This window comes from Rhinolophus sinicus, linkage group LG16, assembly GCF_036562045.2.
Source record: "Rhinolophus sinicus isolate RSC01 linkage group LG16, ASM3656204v1, whole genome shotgun sequence".
Classification (NCBI taxonomy): Eukaryota; Metazoa; Chordata; class Mammalia; order Chiroptera; family Rhinolophidae; genus Rhinolophus; species Rhinolophus sinicus.
In genome coordinates, this window is record NC_133765.1 from 8354860 (window position 1) to 8374861 (window position 20002).

Consider the following 20002-nt stretch of genomic DNA (forward strand, 5'->3'; position numbering starts at 1 on the left):
GGAAATTCTGGGCACCAGCAAATTGTTCTGTCAGCAAGCCGCTCCCTCAGCTGCATCTTGTTAGGAAGGCTGTCATTCATTCCCCAGTCACAGCACCACAGTCCCACCCTCTGAGGTAGCATCCTGTCACCTGGGACAGGTAAAAGGTTGGCTGTAGAAAACCTGCCCAGGAGCCAGGGCCAGAGGGAAGGAGCTCAATCTCCAGGAAGCTTGTTCCACATTTCTTTTGTAAGGGATGCAGTTTTAGGGCCTGGTCCATAGTAGGTACTCAGTTATTTCAACTGAGGGGAGGAACTTTATGACATGTGGACCATTTTCAGTCTCTCTGTCTGTCTCTGTCTGTCTCTCTGTCTCCCCCCCCCCCCTCCCGGACAGAGTCCCAGAGAGCAGTTTCCAGGTTCTCGGCCTCACGTGGAAAGGTGCTGGCTCGGGTACTAGATGCCCATCAGCTGTGACTAGTTGGCCATCAGCTATAAACAGTTAGCCATTGGCCACTAATGTAACTGTCATGGCTGAGCTAGCAAGAGCGGATTGCAGCTAGCAAGGGGTTGGTTGGCTGGCAGAGAAATGGAAGGCAGCTAGCAAGTGCGGTTAGCAAGCGTGAATGGCGGATTGCGGATCGTGTGGATCCTACTCCCTGAGTCTCCCCTGGCAGCCAGCGAGACTGGGGTGCAGGAAGACCCCCATGTTTGGGTACTGGAGGATGGTTGCTTTAGTATCTCGACCAGCTACCATCGAGAATATAGTGGTATGACTCCCCTATGTGTGACTCCGTGGGTGTTCTTTTTTGGCCTCACCATATCCTGCGTTCTTGTGTGGGGAGCGGGACCATAGAGCCTACATAACACCCTGCATGACACTCTCTCTCTCACCAAATGTAGATTTTACAAATAATCCAACGAGCCAAAAAGAACACCCATTCTTTCTCTTCTCTGCCAAATCATATACCTACCCAATAAAAAGTCAAATAAGAGCAACAACAAAAACCAAGCTATTAAAACTTACTTCTACATTTTAGACACCTGATTCTGATCAGACGATTTCCCTTGATGCTTTTGTTCCTAACACTTAGGGACAGAAGTCAGGTGCCAGAGAAAAACAGAATAAAAACAGAATGCCCAGTTAAATTTGAATTTCAGATAAATAAATAACTTTTTAGTATAAGTATGTGCTATGCATAATAAAAAATTGTTTGTTACTTATATGGAATTCAAATTTATTGGGTGTCCTGGATTTTTATTTGCTAAATCTGGCAGCCTTAAGTAAAGGGAACATGCATTTACTTGCATAGTTTACATAGTTTACAGACCACCAAGCTTGCTGTGTCCTGGTGGGTTTTTTCTAAAATAGGGATATTCCAGAGAAACTGAGACCCCTCGAACCAAGGTAGGCCCATGACGTTTTCCCCTCACCCATAGAGCCAAGACAGGGAGTGGCCCTTCCCTTCAGGGCTCCCTCCATCTGTGCTCCACAGCTCCTTACGTCAATGGTTCTCAAAATTTAGTGCCAACACCTGAAGTCCTTCTCACAGGCAGATAACTGGAGACAGGAAGGCACAGACTTTCTAATTCAGGGACCACACTCAGACAGCCAGGACTCTAATGACCTTGTGTGGCAGAGACCACTTCCTTCTACCCTAGTGCAGGCTAGAAACAAGGAAACTGCTGGGAGGGATCTGCATGAAAGCTGGGTACAGAAACGGAGGGTTAGAGTAGGTCTCAAAACACTTTTCTCCTTTTTCAGCATTTTAAATTATTTTCCTAGCATTACTTACGCCATCACCCTGAACATGGAAAGAAGTATGTGCAGTGTTGCACTGCGCTAATCCTGCAGGAAGGATGTCGCAGGCAGACAGCAGCCTGTGCAAAGGCACTGTGCTGGAGAAAGGCATCAGTGTCAAGGTCAGTGTCTCGGGCCAGTGAGGCTTAAAGCGCATAATGAGCAGGATGCTGGGAGACAGAGCAAGAAAGAGACTGGGGCAAGATAGGGAAGGACCATTCTAGGCCAAGTTAAGGAATTGGGCTTTATCTTAAAAGTAGTGTAGATCTAGTGACGATTTTAAGTAAAAGACTGAGATGACAAAAATGTGCTTTTCTTTTTTTTCTTTTAAGCAGGATAATTAATTATTAGCAAGATGAAGGCTGAGCTGGGGTGTAAACTGGTAGCAGGAGACCTATTAAGAGGCTACATTAGTCTAGCAAACAATGACTTAAGCCTTAAATGAGAGCGTGGCTAGAGGTGGAAAAGGTGGCAGCTGGATGGCTCAGTTGGTTATAGAGCGCGAGCTCTTAACAACAAGGTTGCCAGTTTGATTCCCACTTGGAACAGTGAACTGCACCCTCCACAACTAGTAGATTGGAAAAAACGACGATTTAACTTGGAGCTGAGCTGTGCCCCCCACAACTAGATTGAAAACCAATGACTTGACATGGAGCTGATGGGTCCTGGAAAAACATACTGTTCCCCAATATCACCCCTCCAAAAAAAATGCAGGACAGGAGGGACAAGCACAGGAAAGTGTTCAGAGGCAGAGCTGAACCGAGGGTGAGTGATTATTGGCGTAGAAGTAAGAGGGAAGAGAGGCGCTGAAGATGACTCTCCTGGGGAGGCACCATCACTAATACCCGTGCTGCTCAAAAGAGCTTGTGAAATTGTTGGTCTCCACTTTCCCAATATGTACTGAGTGACAGGTCTCACGAACATAACTCAATTAAACAGGAAACTATATTCCAAGGACGTTTAAACATCCCATTTTACAGATGAGGAAAACTAAGTCTTCTGAAAAAAATAAATTTCAAAAGTTAGAGTTAATGATAGAACTGGGATGAGAAAAGGACATTCTGACCGATGTGGAAACCAAGAAATGTATTTTATATAAATATGCCATGTACCTGTAAAGGTAAAACTACATGTGTGTAATTCCTTAGCGAGTTAATCAGGAAAGGAGTTCAGGATGAGCTTTGAATGTGTTTGGGGGGGAGTGGCATGCTACCATCTCTAAATGGTAGGACCAGAACCAGAAAAAGAGATGGAAAAATAAGGTAAGGGTAGATGGTATTATATTTTCACAATCCAGAGAAAAGAGAACGCCGTGAGGAAAGAGGCGATGAATGCTGTGTGGGATCTTTCTGATTCACGAGTCATCTCTTTTGCTCATTACACAAGTAACTCAGTTATTATCTGTTTTCTGGAAAACCAGCCTACAGACTATGGACACACACGTGAACATATGCACACATGTGTACAAACACACACTTTTCCCAAATTATACTCAGAGAAAAAAAACATCAAATTCAAACTCTTTCAACTTCCTGCCACCAAACTTCAATGTATACCTACATCTGCACTATCCCAAGGACAGCTAATTGTGTCTCTTTTTTTTTTCTTTTTTCTTTACTGGGATAAAATATACACAATATAAAATTTACCATCTTAACCATTTGTAAGTGTACAGTTCAGTGGCATTAATTATATTGACATTGTTGTGCAACCATCGTCACCATCCACATTCAGAAGTTTTTCATCATCCAAAACAAAGTCTGTATCAATTAAATAACTCCCCATCTCCTCTCTCCCCAGCCTCTGGTTACTCTGGTTACTTTCTGTATGTATGAATTTGCCTATTCTAGGTACTTTATATAAGTGGAATCATGCACTATTTTTCCTTTTGTGACTAACTTATTTCACTTAACATAATGTTTTCAAGATTCACTCATGTTGTAGCCTGTATCAGAATTTAATTCATTAATTTTATTAAGGCTGGGTAATATTTGATTGTATATATATACCACTTTTTTTTTTTTTTTTTTTTTGGCGGGGAAAGGGTACAGGACTTTATTGGGGAACAGTGTGTACTTTCAGGACTTTTTTCCAAGTCAAGTTGTTGTCCTTTCAATCTTAGTTGTGGAGGGCACAGCTCAGCTCCAGGTCCAGTTGCTGTTTTCTAGTTGCAGGGGGCACAGCCCACCATCCCTTTCAGGAGTCAAACTGGCAACCTTGTGGTTGAGAGGACGCACTCCAACCAACTGAGCCATCCGGGAGGCAGCTCAGCGGCAGCTCAGCTCAAGGTGCCGTGTTCAATCTTAGTTGCAGGGGTCGCTGCCCACCATCTCTTGCGGGACTCGAGGAATTGAACTGGCAACCTTGTGGTTGAGAGAGCCCACTGGCCCATGTGGGAATAGAACCGGCAGCCTTCGGAGTCCGGAGCATGGAGCTCTAACCGCCTGAGCCACCGGGCCAGCCCCTATATACCACATTTTGTTCTTCCTTTCATTCCTTGATTGACACTTGGGTCGCTTCCACCTTTTGCCTATCATGAATAGTGTTGCTATAAACATTGGTGTACAAATATCTGTTTGAGTCCCTGCTTTCAATTTTTCAGGATATACGTGTATACCTAGAAATGAAATTACTGCATCATACAGTAATTCCTTTTTTACTTTTTGAGGAACCACAAAACTATTTTTCACAATGGGTACACCACTTTATGTTCCCTCCAGCAATGTACAAGTGTGCCAATTCAATTTTCCCACATCCTCACCAACATTTATTATATTTCTTTCTTTTTTAAAAAAATAAGGATCCTAATTAGTGTAAAGTGATATTTCATTGTGATTTTGATTTGTGTTTCTGTATTAACTAGAAATATTGACAATCCATGGTTAGATGCCCCCAAAGTAGGTGGTGATACCTTAATCACATGTCTGTTGTGTGGCCCCTTCCATGCTTGTTAAGGGGAGTTCGAAATGTCCTTCCCTCCATACAACACAATAATTATCCCTTCATATGCATCCTCCCCTTCTTCATGGTGCTAGGCTCCTGAATTTGTCTGGGCATGTGATCATCCAAAGTGGATAATACATTTCCTATGTTCCTTCGCATCAACATGTGGCGATGTAACTAAGTCTGGCAATGGGATGCTGGGAAGAGTGCTGCGTGAGGGTTTCCAGAAGGGACCTTCTTTAGGAGACAGGACACTTGTACATCCTGCCTCTCCTTCATCTCCTTTTTCATCCTTCTGCCTGGCACATACATGCTGCCATCTTAGACCATCGGGTCAAAGCCACACACAACAGATCTAAACCACAGGAAGAGCTGGGTCTCTGAGTTTAGGGAAGACCACACCATCCATGAACAAAGTAGAGTTTTTGTGTAACCAGAGAGATAAACTTCTATCTTATTTAAACCACTTTTCAATATGTAGTTTTTGACATTTGCAGCTCAATCCAATTATAATGGATATTCTAATGACATTTTCCTCCTTCTTTCATTTAACTAGTAATGGAATTGGTCTTTCTCCATATATTCAAGGTTCATTCTCCTTCCTGTGCTCCAAATTCACTATACCCCTCCCATTCCTCATATTCCCTGAGGGACCTCATGCAGTATGCTTTCTTTTCATGCTTCCACTTTCCTAGCCCTTGTCCATCAGTGTTTAAAGAGGTAGTTCCCATCTTAAAAAGCAACAACAGTGGCTCTAACTGCAACCTACCTCTGTCTCCCTACTTTCTCCTTTTTATTACAAAAATACCTTTTGAAATAATTATCCACATGTTTTATATCCTCACCCCAACACACTTTTGTCCCCCATGCTATGGCTCTACACCACAAAACTGTTCTCCCAAGAGAATAGGAGATGTTCTTGTCACTAAGAATAACCTTACTTGGTCCTTCAGCAGTATTTTATATTGCTAATGTTCCTGCCGTCCCCAAACATATTCTTTGATCTTGATGGCATCATCCTTGCCTGGTTTTTCTTGTATGTTTTTGGCCACTTCTTGTCAATCATCTTTCTAAGATTTCTTCTCTTCCCAATCTTTAAACAGTAGTGGTCAGCACTCATTTCTCTTAATATGCTCTCTACTCTCTTCCTGGGTGATTAATCATATCTATATTGAAGACCATGTTTGTTCAAGCTCAGATACCTCTCCAAATTTCCAGATCCAGCTACCCAACTTCATATCAGAGAAATTCTTGTCTAGCAGGCACCTGCAAATCCATAATGACCCAAATTACATTCATCACCATCTCCCTAAAACCCACCTGTGGACCATTTTCCTAAAGACTAGAAGTCTTCTTCCATTTCCCTTTAGTGCTTATTATCATCTTCTTTCCTCTGCCTCTCCAGGTCATAACACTTTTACCTCCAAAACTCTCTAATACCTCCATATCTCTCCATCTCTGCAACTCTCCCTTGGTTAACTCATGCCTGAGTGGCTGCCACATCCTCTGAAGACTCCCTTGCCTCCTATTAATTCATTTCTGACCCTATAACTGGAGTAACATATTTACATGTTTAAGTACCCCAAATAATGCTATTTAACAATTACAACTGCAAATCTGATCATAAAACTATCTGGCATACAGCCCTTCAAGACACTTTCTTCCCTCAGTATAAAATTGTTATAAGACCCATAAGGCCATTTAAGGTCTGACCTCTGCCGACACCTCTACCTACACCTCTTGTCTTTCTACCTACAACTCTCTTCCCACCCCTAAAGCCCCCAAGCCATACAAACACACTTAATCTACCCATAGTGGATAGTAGAGTCTTAAATTCCTACCACGCTCTCCTGCCCCTGGGCTTTGGAATATGCATTTTCCTCCACTTGAAGTACTTACTGCTCTTCCTACTGATTCAGTCTATTTATCTTTGTGTCTCAGCCTTAACATTTCATCCTTCTAGAAGACTTCTCTGATCTGAAAAATCTTCTAGATGCTGCCATAGCACACATGACTTGTTTTCATCCCAGCACTTACCATTTTATATTAAATTGTCTACCTCACTGAGTGTAACAACTATGTCTTGTTGGTTATGGTTAGTATATAGTATAGTCTGAGTAAATCATTCTGAAGTGGATGAAATATAAATGTAAGTAAGAATTTGGCCATGCCCTTGGATCTATTATGTTGCTTATTATTATTATTAGTATTATTATTATTCTCCTCAATGATGTGGAGATGGCATGTCTGTATGATTTGGGGATGACACAAAGCTGATGGTGACAGCTCATAAGAATACAAAAAATAATGTCAATGGATTTAATTAGTGGACCCGAGGTACAATGAAATTTCCAAACACTTAAAAGAAGCGTTTAAAGAAAATTAACTGTAAATAAAGATAGGAGACATCTTCTATAATAGCATTGTTTTCTATCAGGAATGAGCACAGCATCCATGTGACCCATTAGTGTGGTATCTCTGAAAAAGACGAGAAACTACCAGTCATACTATATCTAGAAGAGTCTGTCTGGTAATACCTTTTAATGGGTCATTATCAAACTGGAGCATGTCCAGTGGATAATGATCAGGATGATTCGTGATCTAGAAGTCATGCCCTTGATAATCATGAGAAGAAACGGAGAATGTCAAGATAAGATAAGTAGGGTCCATGACAGTCATCTCTTAGAAAGTGGCTCGCACATTATTGTTTATATTTTGAGTAGCTGTAATTGGCAGAAGTTAGGAAGAGGCAAATTTTTATTCCACATGGATTCATTAGGCTTGTATTCATCTGCAAGTAATAGAAACCTAATTCAATAGGGATTTTTTCATAAGTGATACTAAGTGTGGAAATATATATATTTTAGACCTGGTATAACTGCTGCGTCATCTTGAACCTGAGGTCCCTTCTATTAGACTGAGCCATATGAAAGTGTCTGTACTCAGCTATTTTGGGTTTATTGAAACAGCAAGTCCATTTGGTTCAACCTTAAAAGCTTCCTTCTTTGCCATTCTTGATGTGTGTTGTTCGTCCTCCCGTTTACAAGTTCGCTCCTGGACCTCCAGGTAGTATGCCAGTCTCTCAGTCAAGAAGAAGGGGGAATCGTAAGATCCAAAAATCACAGTCTTTCTGAGTACAATTCTCAGAACTCCACTCAATAAACGTGTGCTCACATGCGATTAGCCTGAACTGCACTGCATGGCCATCCTCAGCTGTAAGGAAATGTGGGAGGGGAGTATTTTGAATGGACACACTGTCCTGAACAAATTCAGAGTCCTGCTTATAAAGAGAAAGAGTAGAATTGTTTACTCAGAGTTCATCAGTGATTCTCCGCTGTATCTGCATGATAGAATCATCTGTAGTTATTTCAAAATACAGATGACCCTACCCTATGCTGGTCTATTCAATAAGAATTTTTGTGGGTTGGACCTGGGCTTATCACTGTCACTACAGGTGATTCTGACAGCCAGAACTAGGGACCACAATTCAGGTAGTAAGAGTCTGCTCACTGAAAAATCTCTGGAATCGCTGAGCAGGAATTAGTGAACATAATTCAGGTGGGAGTATTGCCTTGGGTGAGAGACTGGGCAAATTCCAAGTTATCGCTCATCTCTAGGAGTCTGTAAAAAAGCTTTTGGATTTGATTAAATTATTTTGGCCTTTAACAGTGCAAGAAAGTAATGAAAAAATGGTGATAAGACATTTAGATCCTATTAAGAAGTTTTAAGGGAAAATGAAGGAGAAATATAGAACAATTAATTAATTTTTATTTTCAGAATTGACAAAATGGTTTTCCCAACTACAGATGTCTATGCGTCACCAATTGCATTGAGAAAAACGCTGTCAATCTTTCCCATGTCTGTGCCAAGTTCCCTCTCGACTGTTTAAAACAGGAGGAGAATCAAATGCCCTAATGGAAAACTTTGTGGAAGAAGAAGAAAGAGTAGACTGAACACGTAGGTAAGAAACACTTGACCACTTCATGTTCTCCAACTGAATAAATGCATCCAGTCACTTTTCTTCTTCTTTATAGTCAAACTTCCCTTGTCCGTTAATCCCTCTGATACCAACATATGCTCAGATATCTACCCCTTCCTCTACTCATCTGATCTATTGACCACTGGAGTGAGTGTTTTCTGCTCTTGGGCAAGTTTAGCCAGAAACATTGAGCTTATCTACCACTATCTAAGTGCCTATAACATATGGGTTATTACTTATTATAGCCAGGAGGGATTAATAATATATGGGATTACAGATTCAGAGTCCAGAAAAGAGTTTGTCAGAGAAAAAGACATGAGTTGAATCTAATAAGATGATTTCATAAAGGGTAAGTTTGAGGTCAGGTTGTTGTATACATAGAAAGACAACACAGGCATAGGATAAGGAAGGGGTGAATTAACAACAGCTCAATATAAATCAACAGAGCTATATGGCTCCTGAAAAACCTAATGGGATCTCAGTTCTCTCTCTCTCTCTCTCTCTCTCTCTCTCTCTCTCTCTCTCTCATTCTCTCTCTCTCTCTCTCTCTCATTCTCTCTCTCTCTCTCTCTGTCCCCATCCTCTCTCTCTTCTTTCTTTCCAACCATAAAAACTGAGTGCCACATCTGTGCCAAGTACTATGCTAGGTGTGCTAGAAACATAAAGATAAACAAGGCAGTCTCTGACCTCCAGTAGCTCACAGTCTCCTAAGGAGATAGATGCATAAGCAGGTAACTATACAAATGGGTGGTGGATATGAAGAAAAGAAGTAAATACAAGAGCAATAAAGCCATAAAAGAAGGACTGAGGGGCTTCAAAAGGATGCTGAGCCTGTACTTTGGTCTTGAATGACAAGTTTTGGCGAAGTGGACAAGGCCAGCCCTCAGCAGAGAGAGCAGTGTGCATGTGCGCTGTGAGGAGGGAACAGGGGAGCACGCCAAGGGGTCCATAGGACCAGGAAGACATGCGATCAGGAGAAAGGCTGGCAACCCCTGGCCAGACCCTGAGGACGTCGCATGCCTTCCCAAGGAGCTGAGACTTCATTCTGCTTGGATTTGGAATTGGGAAAGGCCATATCTGTAATATTCTGGGCTACTCAGAGCAACAGGGAGAAGAATACTTGAAGAAGAATACAGAGTAAGCAGAATAACTTTAGAAAAGGGCAATCAGTACCTTTTCTGTGGATGACTATACAGAAAACAGGAGACAAGCTTGGAAGATTTAATCTAGTGAAGAGATTTAAGGGAGAAGGGAAGGGAATCCTGTTTTCAAATATTTGAAGAAAAGTCATGTTCAAGAAAAAATTATTCTTGTCCTGTGGGTGGTTGTCTCAGTAGCAATTCTAATAGTATTAGGTAATATTTATTGAGAGCTTACTATGTGCCAGGCAATGTTCCAAGAACTTTATCTGCAGTAACTTATTTAATCCTCATAACAGCTTTAAAGTAAGTCCCATAGTTATCTCCGTTTTATAAAACAGAAAACTGAATCACACAGAGGTTGATTAAATTGCTAAAGGTTTCAAGCTAGGAAGTGACAGAGCCAGCACTTGGACCCAGGTAATGTTATAGCTACTATGTTATAATTCCTTTCCGCACAGATTCTCCTTCTCCTCTGCCTTTCTTTTCTTCCTGTCTTCCTGAACAGCCAGATACAACAGACTATCTGGAGAGATGGAAATTGCTCCTTAGTGGAGATAGAAGCTAGGGGACAACTAAAGGTGCATTTTTGAGGTGTTACAGCTCAAAGAGATGGATTGAAATAAATCGTCTCGAAAGTTCCTCCGGGCTTGAGCTGGTTGTGACTCTGGAGTTGGCTGACACTGCAGTGTGAACACTTTGTGAGTTACCCAGTGACTGCCTTTGGCACCAATCGGCGTGGTAGCTCTGTTCCCCATGTGCCCCCCTCGTCCTGCTGACTCCATCAATAACAGCAAGTTTTCAGCCCTGAATGCACTGCAGGAGAGGACCTGGCTTGAAGAGTGGAGCCAGCATCACTCCTGCCTAACACACTAGCTGCAAAACTGCCACTGAGGTTCTGAGCCTGAGTCTTTGCTGGGAATGAAGAGGGCAGTGGAAGCAACAGGCTGGATGACCGATTCCCAGGGAGGGGAATGGAGGCTATGCCGGTCTTCATACTTATGAATGAATCTTCTTCCAAGGCTGACCATCGCTTAGGACTTTCTAAATCCAGCTCTAATACATTCATTCCTGACCCACATTCAAATGGTTCCTGAATTTCTCTTATTGGATTGATCAATTAAATATCATTATCATTCCTGATTCTCTCTTCCTGAAACGCTGTGACTAGTTCATCCTTTCCCCCCATCCTAAGGATGCCGTATAGATAAAGACATATATGCATATATGGATGTATGACATAGTCTATAACACATGGTACGCAGTATTTGTGTGCACACACACAACTCACATGTTCTGACTTTGGTCACCAATTTGCGACTGTATTTATATTTTTTTGTTTCCTGCAAGCAGAGACTGCTTCTGGATATTTACTTCTAGCACCATGACCTTTCCAGTACTATACTCAAAAAGACTAATTGCACAATTGAAAAATACTGAACTTAAAATGAAACTTGGAAGTCTTTTAGTTCAACTTTATTTTAGAGATGTGGAAACTGAGGCTCATGTAGGGGACATATCACACCCACGGTCACAGAACATTTTCAGTTGACTTTAGAGGTACAGTTTTCAAACCTGGCTGCAAATTGGAACCTCTTAGACAGCTCTTAAAAATATCAATGTGGGGCCCCATAATGAAATGATTTTGATTTAAGTGGTCCCGACACGGGACCCGATGTGGTCTTTTTGGGGACCCGACGCGGTATTTTTATAAAGCTCCTCAGGTAATTTTATGGTACACCAAGTTTGAGAACTACTGGCTTAGAGAATGGGAGTATTGCAAATAAACACACATTGCACTTACCCCCTTGAGGACACACCAGCTTCTGAGATAAGGTCAGAAGATGAAGAATTGCCCTAGGTTTCTTGAGTTGGAAGAATCATGGATCCATGAGAAAGGTTCTTCTACATGAGAAAACCTAAGAATAATCACGTCTACCACTACGGAAATGCAGCTAGAAGCAGCCAGGTGCGTGATTATCCTAAAACATTCAGGGGCATCGATAGTACACAGTGTGAGCACAGGAGAAGCTATAATCCCTTCGCGCGCATAGTGCTGAAAACACAGGTTGATGGATTGAAAGACTGGCATCCCCATCATAGTATAGTACCAGAGGAGAACAAATAACTCATGACCCATTTTTATTATTCCAGGAATCTTACATTAGAGCGTGTGGGTGGGTAGCAAATAAAAGGGTTTTCAGAAGGGAGGTCGTCTTAAATCTACCCCAAAATATGAGTCCCTCACAGAGGTTCCCTGAACTGCATTTGCCTCATCCAGACTAGCTGCCTGGGGCAATTCCTCACCTCATTTTGTATGAGTGTCCTCCCATTCCCTTCTTTGCCCTCTAGTTCTATGCAGAAGGCAGGGCATCAGGAGGTGGATAGGAGACCCAGGTGACAATGACACTGAGGATCAACCAATAATTCCAACGACAAGAAGCCATGGTCACAAAGCCAACTAACTTACACGAGTTTTCACCATCCACACACTAACTGAGGGCACATCAAACATCCACGAGTTCCTTCTTGGCAGGAGATGACATGGAATAGCAAAGGCAGCATCTCTTATTTATTATTAACACAGAGCTGGAGCTGTGCATCCCCTCTCAGGGCTCCCCAGCTAAAATAAGAAGCAAGGGCTAGTTGCTGTCTTGCTGCCTGTCTTCATTTGCACACACACAAAAAAAGGCTGTGTCACTGAATCGTCCCCCTGCTACTGGCACTCCAGTTGGTGCTTCCAAATGTATTAAAAAGGATGGCAAGCTAAGCCAAATCTGGGAGACTGCACTCTGCCTTTGGTCTCACCCTTTCGTTGGTTTTAGTCACTGTTGTATTCCCAGCACCCAAAACAAAAAAAATGGAACATAGTACATGCTCAATAAGCATGTGCTGGGTGATTGAACCAGTGAACAAATAATTAACTAGAATCTGTGTTCGGTTAGAATTTGGTGGCACCTCCAAGATGAAGCAAAGGAAGCACCTCTAGAGAATGAATTTGAATGAGAAAGTGAAGCCAGAACCAGCCAATCTTTTATTACTGTAAAAGGGCAATACTCTTAGAATAGAAAAAAAAAATCAAATTTAGTTACCAAAGGTGTCCTTAGTAACAAAGCTGAAGAATGTGTTTTCCAATATTTGATTTCTTAGCTTGACAGTCTCTCTTGAAATATTCTCTTCTCAGCAATGAAAATGTGAATCTTTGTTGGTTTGTTTTGCAGTTTGCAAATGACTTACAAAGCTCTTCTGGCAGGGTTGCTGTTTTTCTTCTTGCAAATAAACAAAAGGCCATTTCTCTAATATAACTTAAGGGGGGGGGGTAGATTCTATGATCTACCATGGTTTTGGAAGGAAAAGAAAAGGAGAGGCAAGTAGAAAGAAGAATGAGGAAAACTGGAAGAATCAGGGCACAGAAGATGAGAAAAAAAGCAGGCAATAGGCAAAGATAAATTGGATATGGAAAATTAGAGTGTCGGTGACATCAAATAGCTGAGGACTCTGTAATCAATAGGCTCCTTTGGGGGGGGGCAGCTGAACTTGGCCTTCAGTTCCTTGGTTCTCCCTTCCTCCCTCCTATTGCACCATGTCATCTGGGCTCCTTGTGAACTGGAAAGACAGACTGTCCCTCCTTCTCTTAGGAAAGCCTGCATGAAGCACAGCAACCCCTGCCAGCTTGACCTAGATCTGTCAACTGATCAATTATTTATCCCATAGAGAAGAAGAAAAAATGAAAGGAAGGAAAAACGGGGGTAAGAGAAAAGGGAGAGCAGAAAAGGGGAGAGAGGGCAGAAAGGGAGGGAGGAAAGGGGAGAGAAAAAGAGGGAGAAATGGGGGGAGAGAGAATGAGAGGTAAGGTGAATCAACACATCTCTCTCTTAAGTGTGGGTGCTTTTAAGTTTAAGCAGTGATACAAGAGCAGGCTTAATCCAGAAGGTTGCATAAATAAATCCATAAATACGTAAATTAAAATATAAAGGTCTCGGAGGTTACTGAACAAAATCATGTCAAAGCAAAGCAGAGTCCTCTTTTTCCCACCTTTCCCAATCCAAATTAGAGGTGTTTTTTTTCTTTCCCTAGAAAACTAGCTCCAGCTGTTCTCCCCTCACCCCCTGTTCCTCCTCTCTGACAGACACACTGCCAGCATTGCACCTCCATGCAGAAGTTTCCTTTTACAAATAGATGGGGGGCATGCTCCCTGTATGTTTCTTCTAAAGCCCCCCTGGCCTTCCCCAATGCACTCCCAACGGAAAGGAAAGACTGAGGAGACACTGGGGAGGACGGCTACATTGGCAAAACCCAGCCCCATCCAACCTGTATGCCACCCATTATTTTCCATGTTTTCATTTTTTATGTTTGTTTTATTGAATTTCAAATGACTATAGACATAAAGTAAACATGTAACAAGCCAACAGAGCAGAAACGAAGTTAACTGCATAAATACAACCGGTCTCAGCATGGAGTTCCACTTAGCACCACATGTCTGGAATGTTACAAGCATTAATGAGTCCTAACAACACCCAGGGGACTTGCTCCCCAGCCTGGCAGGCAGGTGGGGACACAGACTCACAGAAGGACAGATTTCCCCCTACAGAAAACATAGAAAACATGGAAAACTTTGAGCTCAGATGTACATGTTTCCCACCGAGCAATGCTCAGGCCACCAGAACTGGCTTGAAATCTAGAAGGCATGCTCAGTCAAGTGTTTGAAAAGTCTGTAGGACCTCTGCTGAGGTTCGATATAAACCAAAAGTTGTTTTTTTGTCTGTTTGCTTGTTTTTCATCTTTAGCATTCTAGTTGGTGGGCAGAAGCAGGCAGTGAGCTCTAAACCAAAAAACCTGGGACAGAGCCAAATCCCAGACATGCTAGCCCCATGTTTCCAAAACGGGTAGACAGCCAAGAGCATTTCAAACCTTTTCAGCGCTTGTTTCCTTGCACATGCCATAACCATGTGTGCCATATTTATTCAGAAATGTTGCCACTTCTTAGGGTATCAAGAGAGCTCACTTCATCCCAAAGGGTAAACTGTGGCTGAAGCCAACACTGTTTTTCTTTCTGGTTGTTGCCCAACCATGACAAGCAGCTGGTACTAGCCCAGGTCATTGAATCTCAGGGCTGCAAGGCTGCGTGCATACAGAGGACAGAGCCCAGGGAACTGCTGGAAGACAGTCCCAAGTGAAGCACTGCAAGCAGGGAGCCAGGAGAGACCCGTCAAGGACACAGTTCAGCATCCCTTAATACGAGAAACGGCAGAAGTCAGGGGCCAGGTGTAGAAGCTGATAAAAAGGGGTTCTTGGGCTTACATTTGGCTTTTAAAGTGCCAAAAATGAAGAACCGGCATCAGGACGAGGCTTTCTGCCTGGTAACTAAAGCTGCAAGCCCAAGAATGGCCTTCATGGAGCAAGGCCTGCTGGTCACTGTGGGCACTCTGCAGGCAGCCTTGACCAAGTACTCAGAGGACCATCTCTGAGCAGGAAGGATGGAAGCGAGCGGCCTTTGCTGTGCTATGCACGACTCGCCTATACCTTGCAGCGAGGCGGCAGCTCCAAGCACAGTAGCCAGCGTCCACTTCATGATGCTCCTCCATCCCTCTCCCATGCCTTTTTAAATTGTATTTATTTATTTTTGGCCATGCTTCCAAGTGCCCACAATGCTTACATAAGGCCCAGGGTCCCATAATCCCCGAGTGATTTTTCACTTTGCCAGTAAACATTGTGATGGTCTCAACTGCCTCCCTCACATCTCAGCAGCATGGCCCAACTTGAGCTGCTGCTGGCACCTAAATGTTTACCGTGAGTGGCAGGAACTTGGCTGAGATGCTCAGCTGAACGCTCTCCACACCACTGGCACTGAGGGAAGGAGAGTGTGGACTTAGCCCAGTCTCCTTTCCCTTCTGTTCTGCCCTGTTCATGTCTCAAGTGGACAGATAAGTGGATGTGGAATGTGAGGAGATGAGAGAAAATTAGAAAGGTAAGACAGAAGTCTAGCCAAGCTCATCAGAAGGTATTAAAAGGAGTATTAATCCTTCGAAGGAGAAATGGTTGGGTTTCTAGAAAGAAAAGCTGCAGTGCAACCAGCCATTCCTTTCAGAGCCTCTCAGTGGCAGAAGGTGGGCGGTGTGCTAAAAAGGACAGAGACTAATCCAGCTTCCTGGCTCCTGTTTCCAGAAAGAGGAGCTGCTAGTTAATCAATCCTGGTGTGTCTTAGGGCCAGAGTCCCAGGGCGCTAATAACCCCCTCCCTCCCTCCTTCCCATCACTAATCAGGTCTGATTCCCTCAGAAATCCTCACCCACACACACCTAAGCTGGATCATGATTGCTGGTTGGGATGGGGGGAGGAGCAGGCCAGAGAAGGTCCATAACCTGCCACCAGCACCTGACACACATTTTCCAAAAGGCAAGAAACCCAGGAAGTAGCTGCTCTAGGAAGAACCAGCTTAAAACAAAAACAGAAAAGAAAAAATTGCCTTGAAATGTGTACTGCATTCTAACTAGTCCCACCGGGTCAATGCAATAGGGCTAGATTATTACAGCCAAGACCTGGGCTGCCTTGGTAATTCTGTAAGTTTGATAAGAGATAGCTGGCACACTCCGGCTTCCATCCCCTGAACGACAAAACAGCCATCACCTTTGCTGGTTCAACTGGCGTGTGGTGTGGGGGTCTTTGGGGGGGGCATTCTGCTTTAATTTGGGGAGACTTGTTCTATTATGACAGACTGAAGCCTATTCAGAGCTGGCTCTGAGTTGGGCAGCACAAATAAGGTCATTTTTCTCCTTAGGAAATTCAGGATTTGGGAGAATGTGAGGAGGTCTGAGGTACCCCTGTACCATCCCCACCCCCAGAGAGGAACAAGATCACAAAATCAGATTTCACCCTGGAGAATTTTGTAACACTGCTTTCTACTCATCTATTCACAGAGGATTCAAAGTATGAGCAAATATTATGCTTCCCTGCACTTATTTCTGATGAAAAAATAATCACGTATGCTAATTTATATGTAAATTCAGTTTGGCCCTGGGGCTCCTGGCATGCTGCCAATGGGGTTGTTGATGGTGGAAGTTTGGCCATTGTTTCCAGTTTGATGTTATAGATAGAAGAGACACAGACCTCAGGACAGATGGAAATTATTGACGACTTGGGACCTTCGCCTTCCCTTCCTCTGACCCCTCACTCTACCCCTTGCTTAGTTAGTTTTCATTTCTGTGGTTCACATGATATCAGCCATTTCCTGGAGGGAGCCTGGCCCTGAACTCAGTGTCCCCACTGCCAGTATTGGGAATCTGATTTCACTGGGTGACCCCCTTGTGCACCTAGAATAAGCAGGGCTGCGCGCACAGAGGCACACAAACGCCTGCACGCACACACACGCTGCTGCTCCACGTTATGTAACAGGAGTCATTCAAGGAGGCCTCCAAGTTGGCTCCTTCACTCTCTTCCCATCAAGGCCCCCATGGGAGAAGAGAGAGCCTAAAGCTGGGAGCAGCAGGCAACGTCAAAGACATCCCTGCAAAGTCCGCCACTGGGACTTCCTTGTCATCTGACTCAGAGCCTACGTTCCCCACTTGGCTTCCTCCTTGAGCCCCCGCCAAGGGTACACACACACTTGATTCCTCCCAGCCTGGCCCCTCTGCCTGCCTTGTGTGGGTGCCCATGGTGGCCACTTCAACCTGTGTTGGGGGGGGGACAGTGGCAGTCCCCAAAGCCTATCCTCAGAGAAGGGTCAGCAGGCCTAGAGGTGGGGACAGGCGAGACCATGAAAACTCCATATTGCAGTAAAAGAAGAGAACGAGGTGGGTGGGACTCCCCACTCTTTTTCATCCCCAGAGACTGAACTTTCCTCTGGGAATATAACTGCCCAGAACTGAGCTTCCGCCTGGGATCCTCTCAGAGAGGCTGCTGGACCACCCACGGAAAGTTTCTCTGCCTGTCTCATTCCCTATGAGTTCAGGTATCTTTAATACGAAAGAGGCAAGTCAGACCCCCGCCCCACAAAGAACAGGGTGGGAATACGCAGGTTAGCAGATAATACTGCTGCTGGAACTGAAGAGCTGGGACAGAGTGTGGGACCACATGGTGCGGCAAATGGACTCAGGGTGGAAGCAGATTCCAAATGCACCCAACATAGCTCGTCAACATCAAAGTGCGCACTTGGCCAGGGAGGAAGCCCGGCCCTCAATTGCAGACCCTGTGACTAGGCTTCCAGATTGATAATAAACAGAAAATTAGCATTCGACTCTTATTGCCTCTCCCCCTTCAATTTAGAAAAGCTTCCTGGAATTTCAGAACCCCATGTGTGCGTGTTCCCACTGCCTTTTATCTGTTTGTTATCCATCCCCCCACCCCCCACCCCACTCCCCGCCGCCTCTGCCACAAACACACCCCCAAACACATTAAAAACTAATACACTTGTCCACCGCGGCTGCAAATGATTCGTCCATTTAAGCTGGATCTCAGAACAGAACCTTACAGAATGCAGTTACCTGATTATTTCTAGCCTGCATTTTCCTTTGCTCCTTTTTGAAGCTTTGCAAGTTTACTGGACGATATTTAAAGTTTCCTCTTGCAATTTCTTCCCAGTAACATAAGCAACACATTAGCAACCCTGCTGCCCTTGCAATCTGTAATTTCCCCCTGCTGTGTCGTGTGTGTGTGTGTGTGTGTGTGTGTGCAAGAATGTACATACAGCCAAGGAGACCAGCACACAGTCATGTACCTAACAAGAGAACCAGACACCTTTTACTTATGCATATACATTCCCCCATTCCAGTCGCAGCCAGAATCAAATCAATATTCTCACAGCCTGGTAGGGAGAATGAAGTCCCAGCCATGCTGTTTTAAATGCTCTCTCCTCCACCTGCAAACCGCGCAGCAGAGCCGACTCGGGAGTCTGCGAATCACATAAAGCACACTGTACAATTCCTGAGTCTACTGTAGGCAAATCAATAGCAAGCTCTTACCTTGAAAGAGAAACAGAGCAGCCAGCCCCGTGAAGATTGCCCAAGAGATAGAATTGTGCATTTTTGCCTGGATGGTTTTCATGATTTTTTTCTTCTTTTTCTTCTTTTTTGTCAGGTTCCGTTTTTTTCTTTCTTTCTTTCCTGACAGATTGCGTTGCTCTCAAGCTCGTGGAAGGAGATTAAAATCCACTGTTTTGCTGAAGGACACGACAAGAAAGCCGAGGGTGTGAGAGAGTGTGACTTCTCAGTAATTATCTCTACTCATACTCTGGCACTGAGACACATCGTACAATCTGGCCCTGGACAGCCCTCCTACAAGCTGCAATCATTGGTTCTAATCCAAGGATTGACAGAGCTACAACACACGCGGGCGGGCACACACACACACACACACACACACACACACACACACACACACAGGAATCATTTACTGGGCAAATCAGGCTAGCTGATTAAAGAGACAGGAGCCTGGAGAGATAGAATGATAAATGCCACTTTGCCCCTTCTATATTACTTTCATTTTTTCAAATGACAGTCTCAGAGCCCCAAGAATAAAAAAATAAAAAATAAAAAATAAAAAAAACTCCCTTCCTTCTGGCATTCCTTGGCCTCCTGAACTCAGATTCCCTTTGCCCTGGAAAAATCCTACAGCCAGCAACAACTAACGGGAATTTTTTTTTTCTTTCTTATTATTTTTTTTTATTTTAAGACTATTTTTATAGGGCAGTTTAAGGTTCGGGAAATTTTAAAAGAATATTTTCATGTGCAGTGAAACTTACAGAGTCAAATTTTATTTGTTGGTACCTATTTTCCTCTCCAATAAAAATATCATTCAGTGACAGATTTCTTTTTCTCTCTCTTACTTTTTGCCTTTTCCCAATCAACCTCCTACTTATTTGCTTTGCAGATAATAAATAACTTTCTATTTCCTTCTCCTGTCATTCCTGTATCAGAATACCTGTATTACTTCTATTTAAGAAGTAATACCTGCATTACTTCTATTTTAATTCACTTAATTTATTTCCTAAAGTCATCCATGTGTATAAACGACAGCATGTAAAGAGATAAGGCTTCTAAGATTTTAAAAGAACTGCAGTCTGAATATGGAGAAACTTCTCCAAAAGAGAGTAACGAATGAGTTCATTCTCCATGCCCCAGTCAATCTATAGCCCCCGACCCTGCCAAAAAGAGGACCACTGTAAGTGC

The 20002-nt window shown here is 43.4% G+C and overlaps 1 protein-coding gene and 1 pseudogene across 3 annotated transcripts in view; both read right to left on the reverse strand.

The window, feature by feature from the left end:
• The window catches only part of NTM (neurotrimin), a 1000590-nt gene extending 981443 nt beyond the window's left edge, over positions 1 to 19147 (reverse strand). The window contains exon 1 of one of the 3 annotated variants that reach the window (XM_074321813.1): positions 18797 to 19147. In XM_074321813.1, the coding sequence (XP_074177914.1) occupies positions 18797 to 18878 (82 nt within the window). In that variant the 5' untranslated portion in view covers positions 18879 to 19147. The remainder of the gene's footprint in view (positions 1 to 18796) is intronic. The other 2 variants (XM_074321816.1, XM_074321817.1) reach the window with 2 other exon arrangements.
• LOC141569311 (U6atac minor spliceosomal RNA) lies at positions 4650 to 4768 on the reverse strand (annotated as a pseudogene).
• Positions 19148 to 20002: the final 855 nt, after the last annotated feature.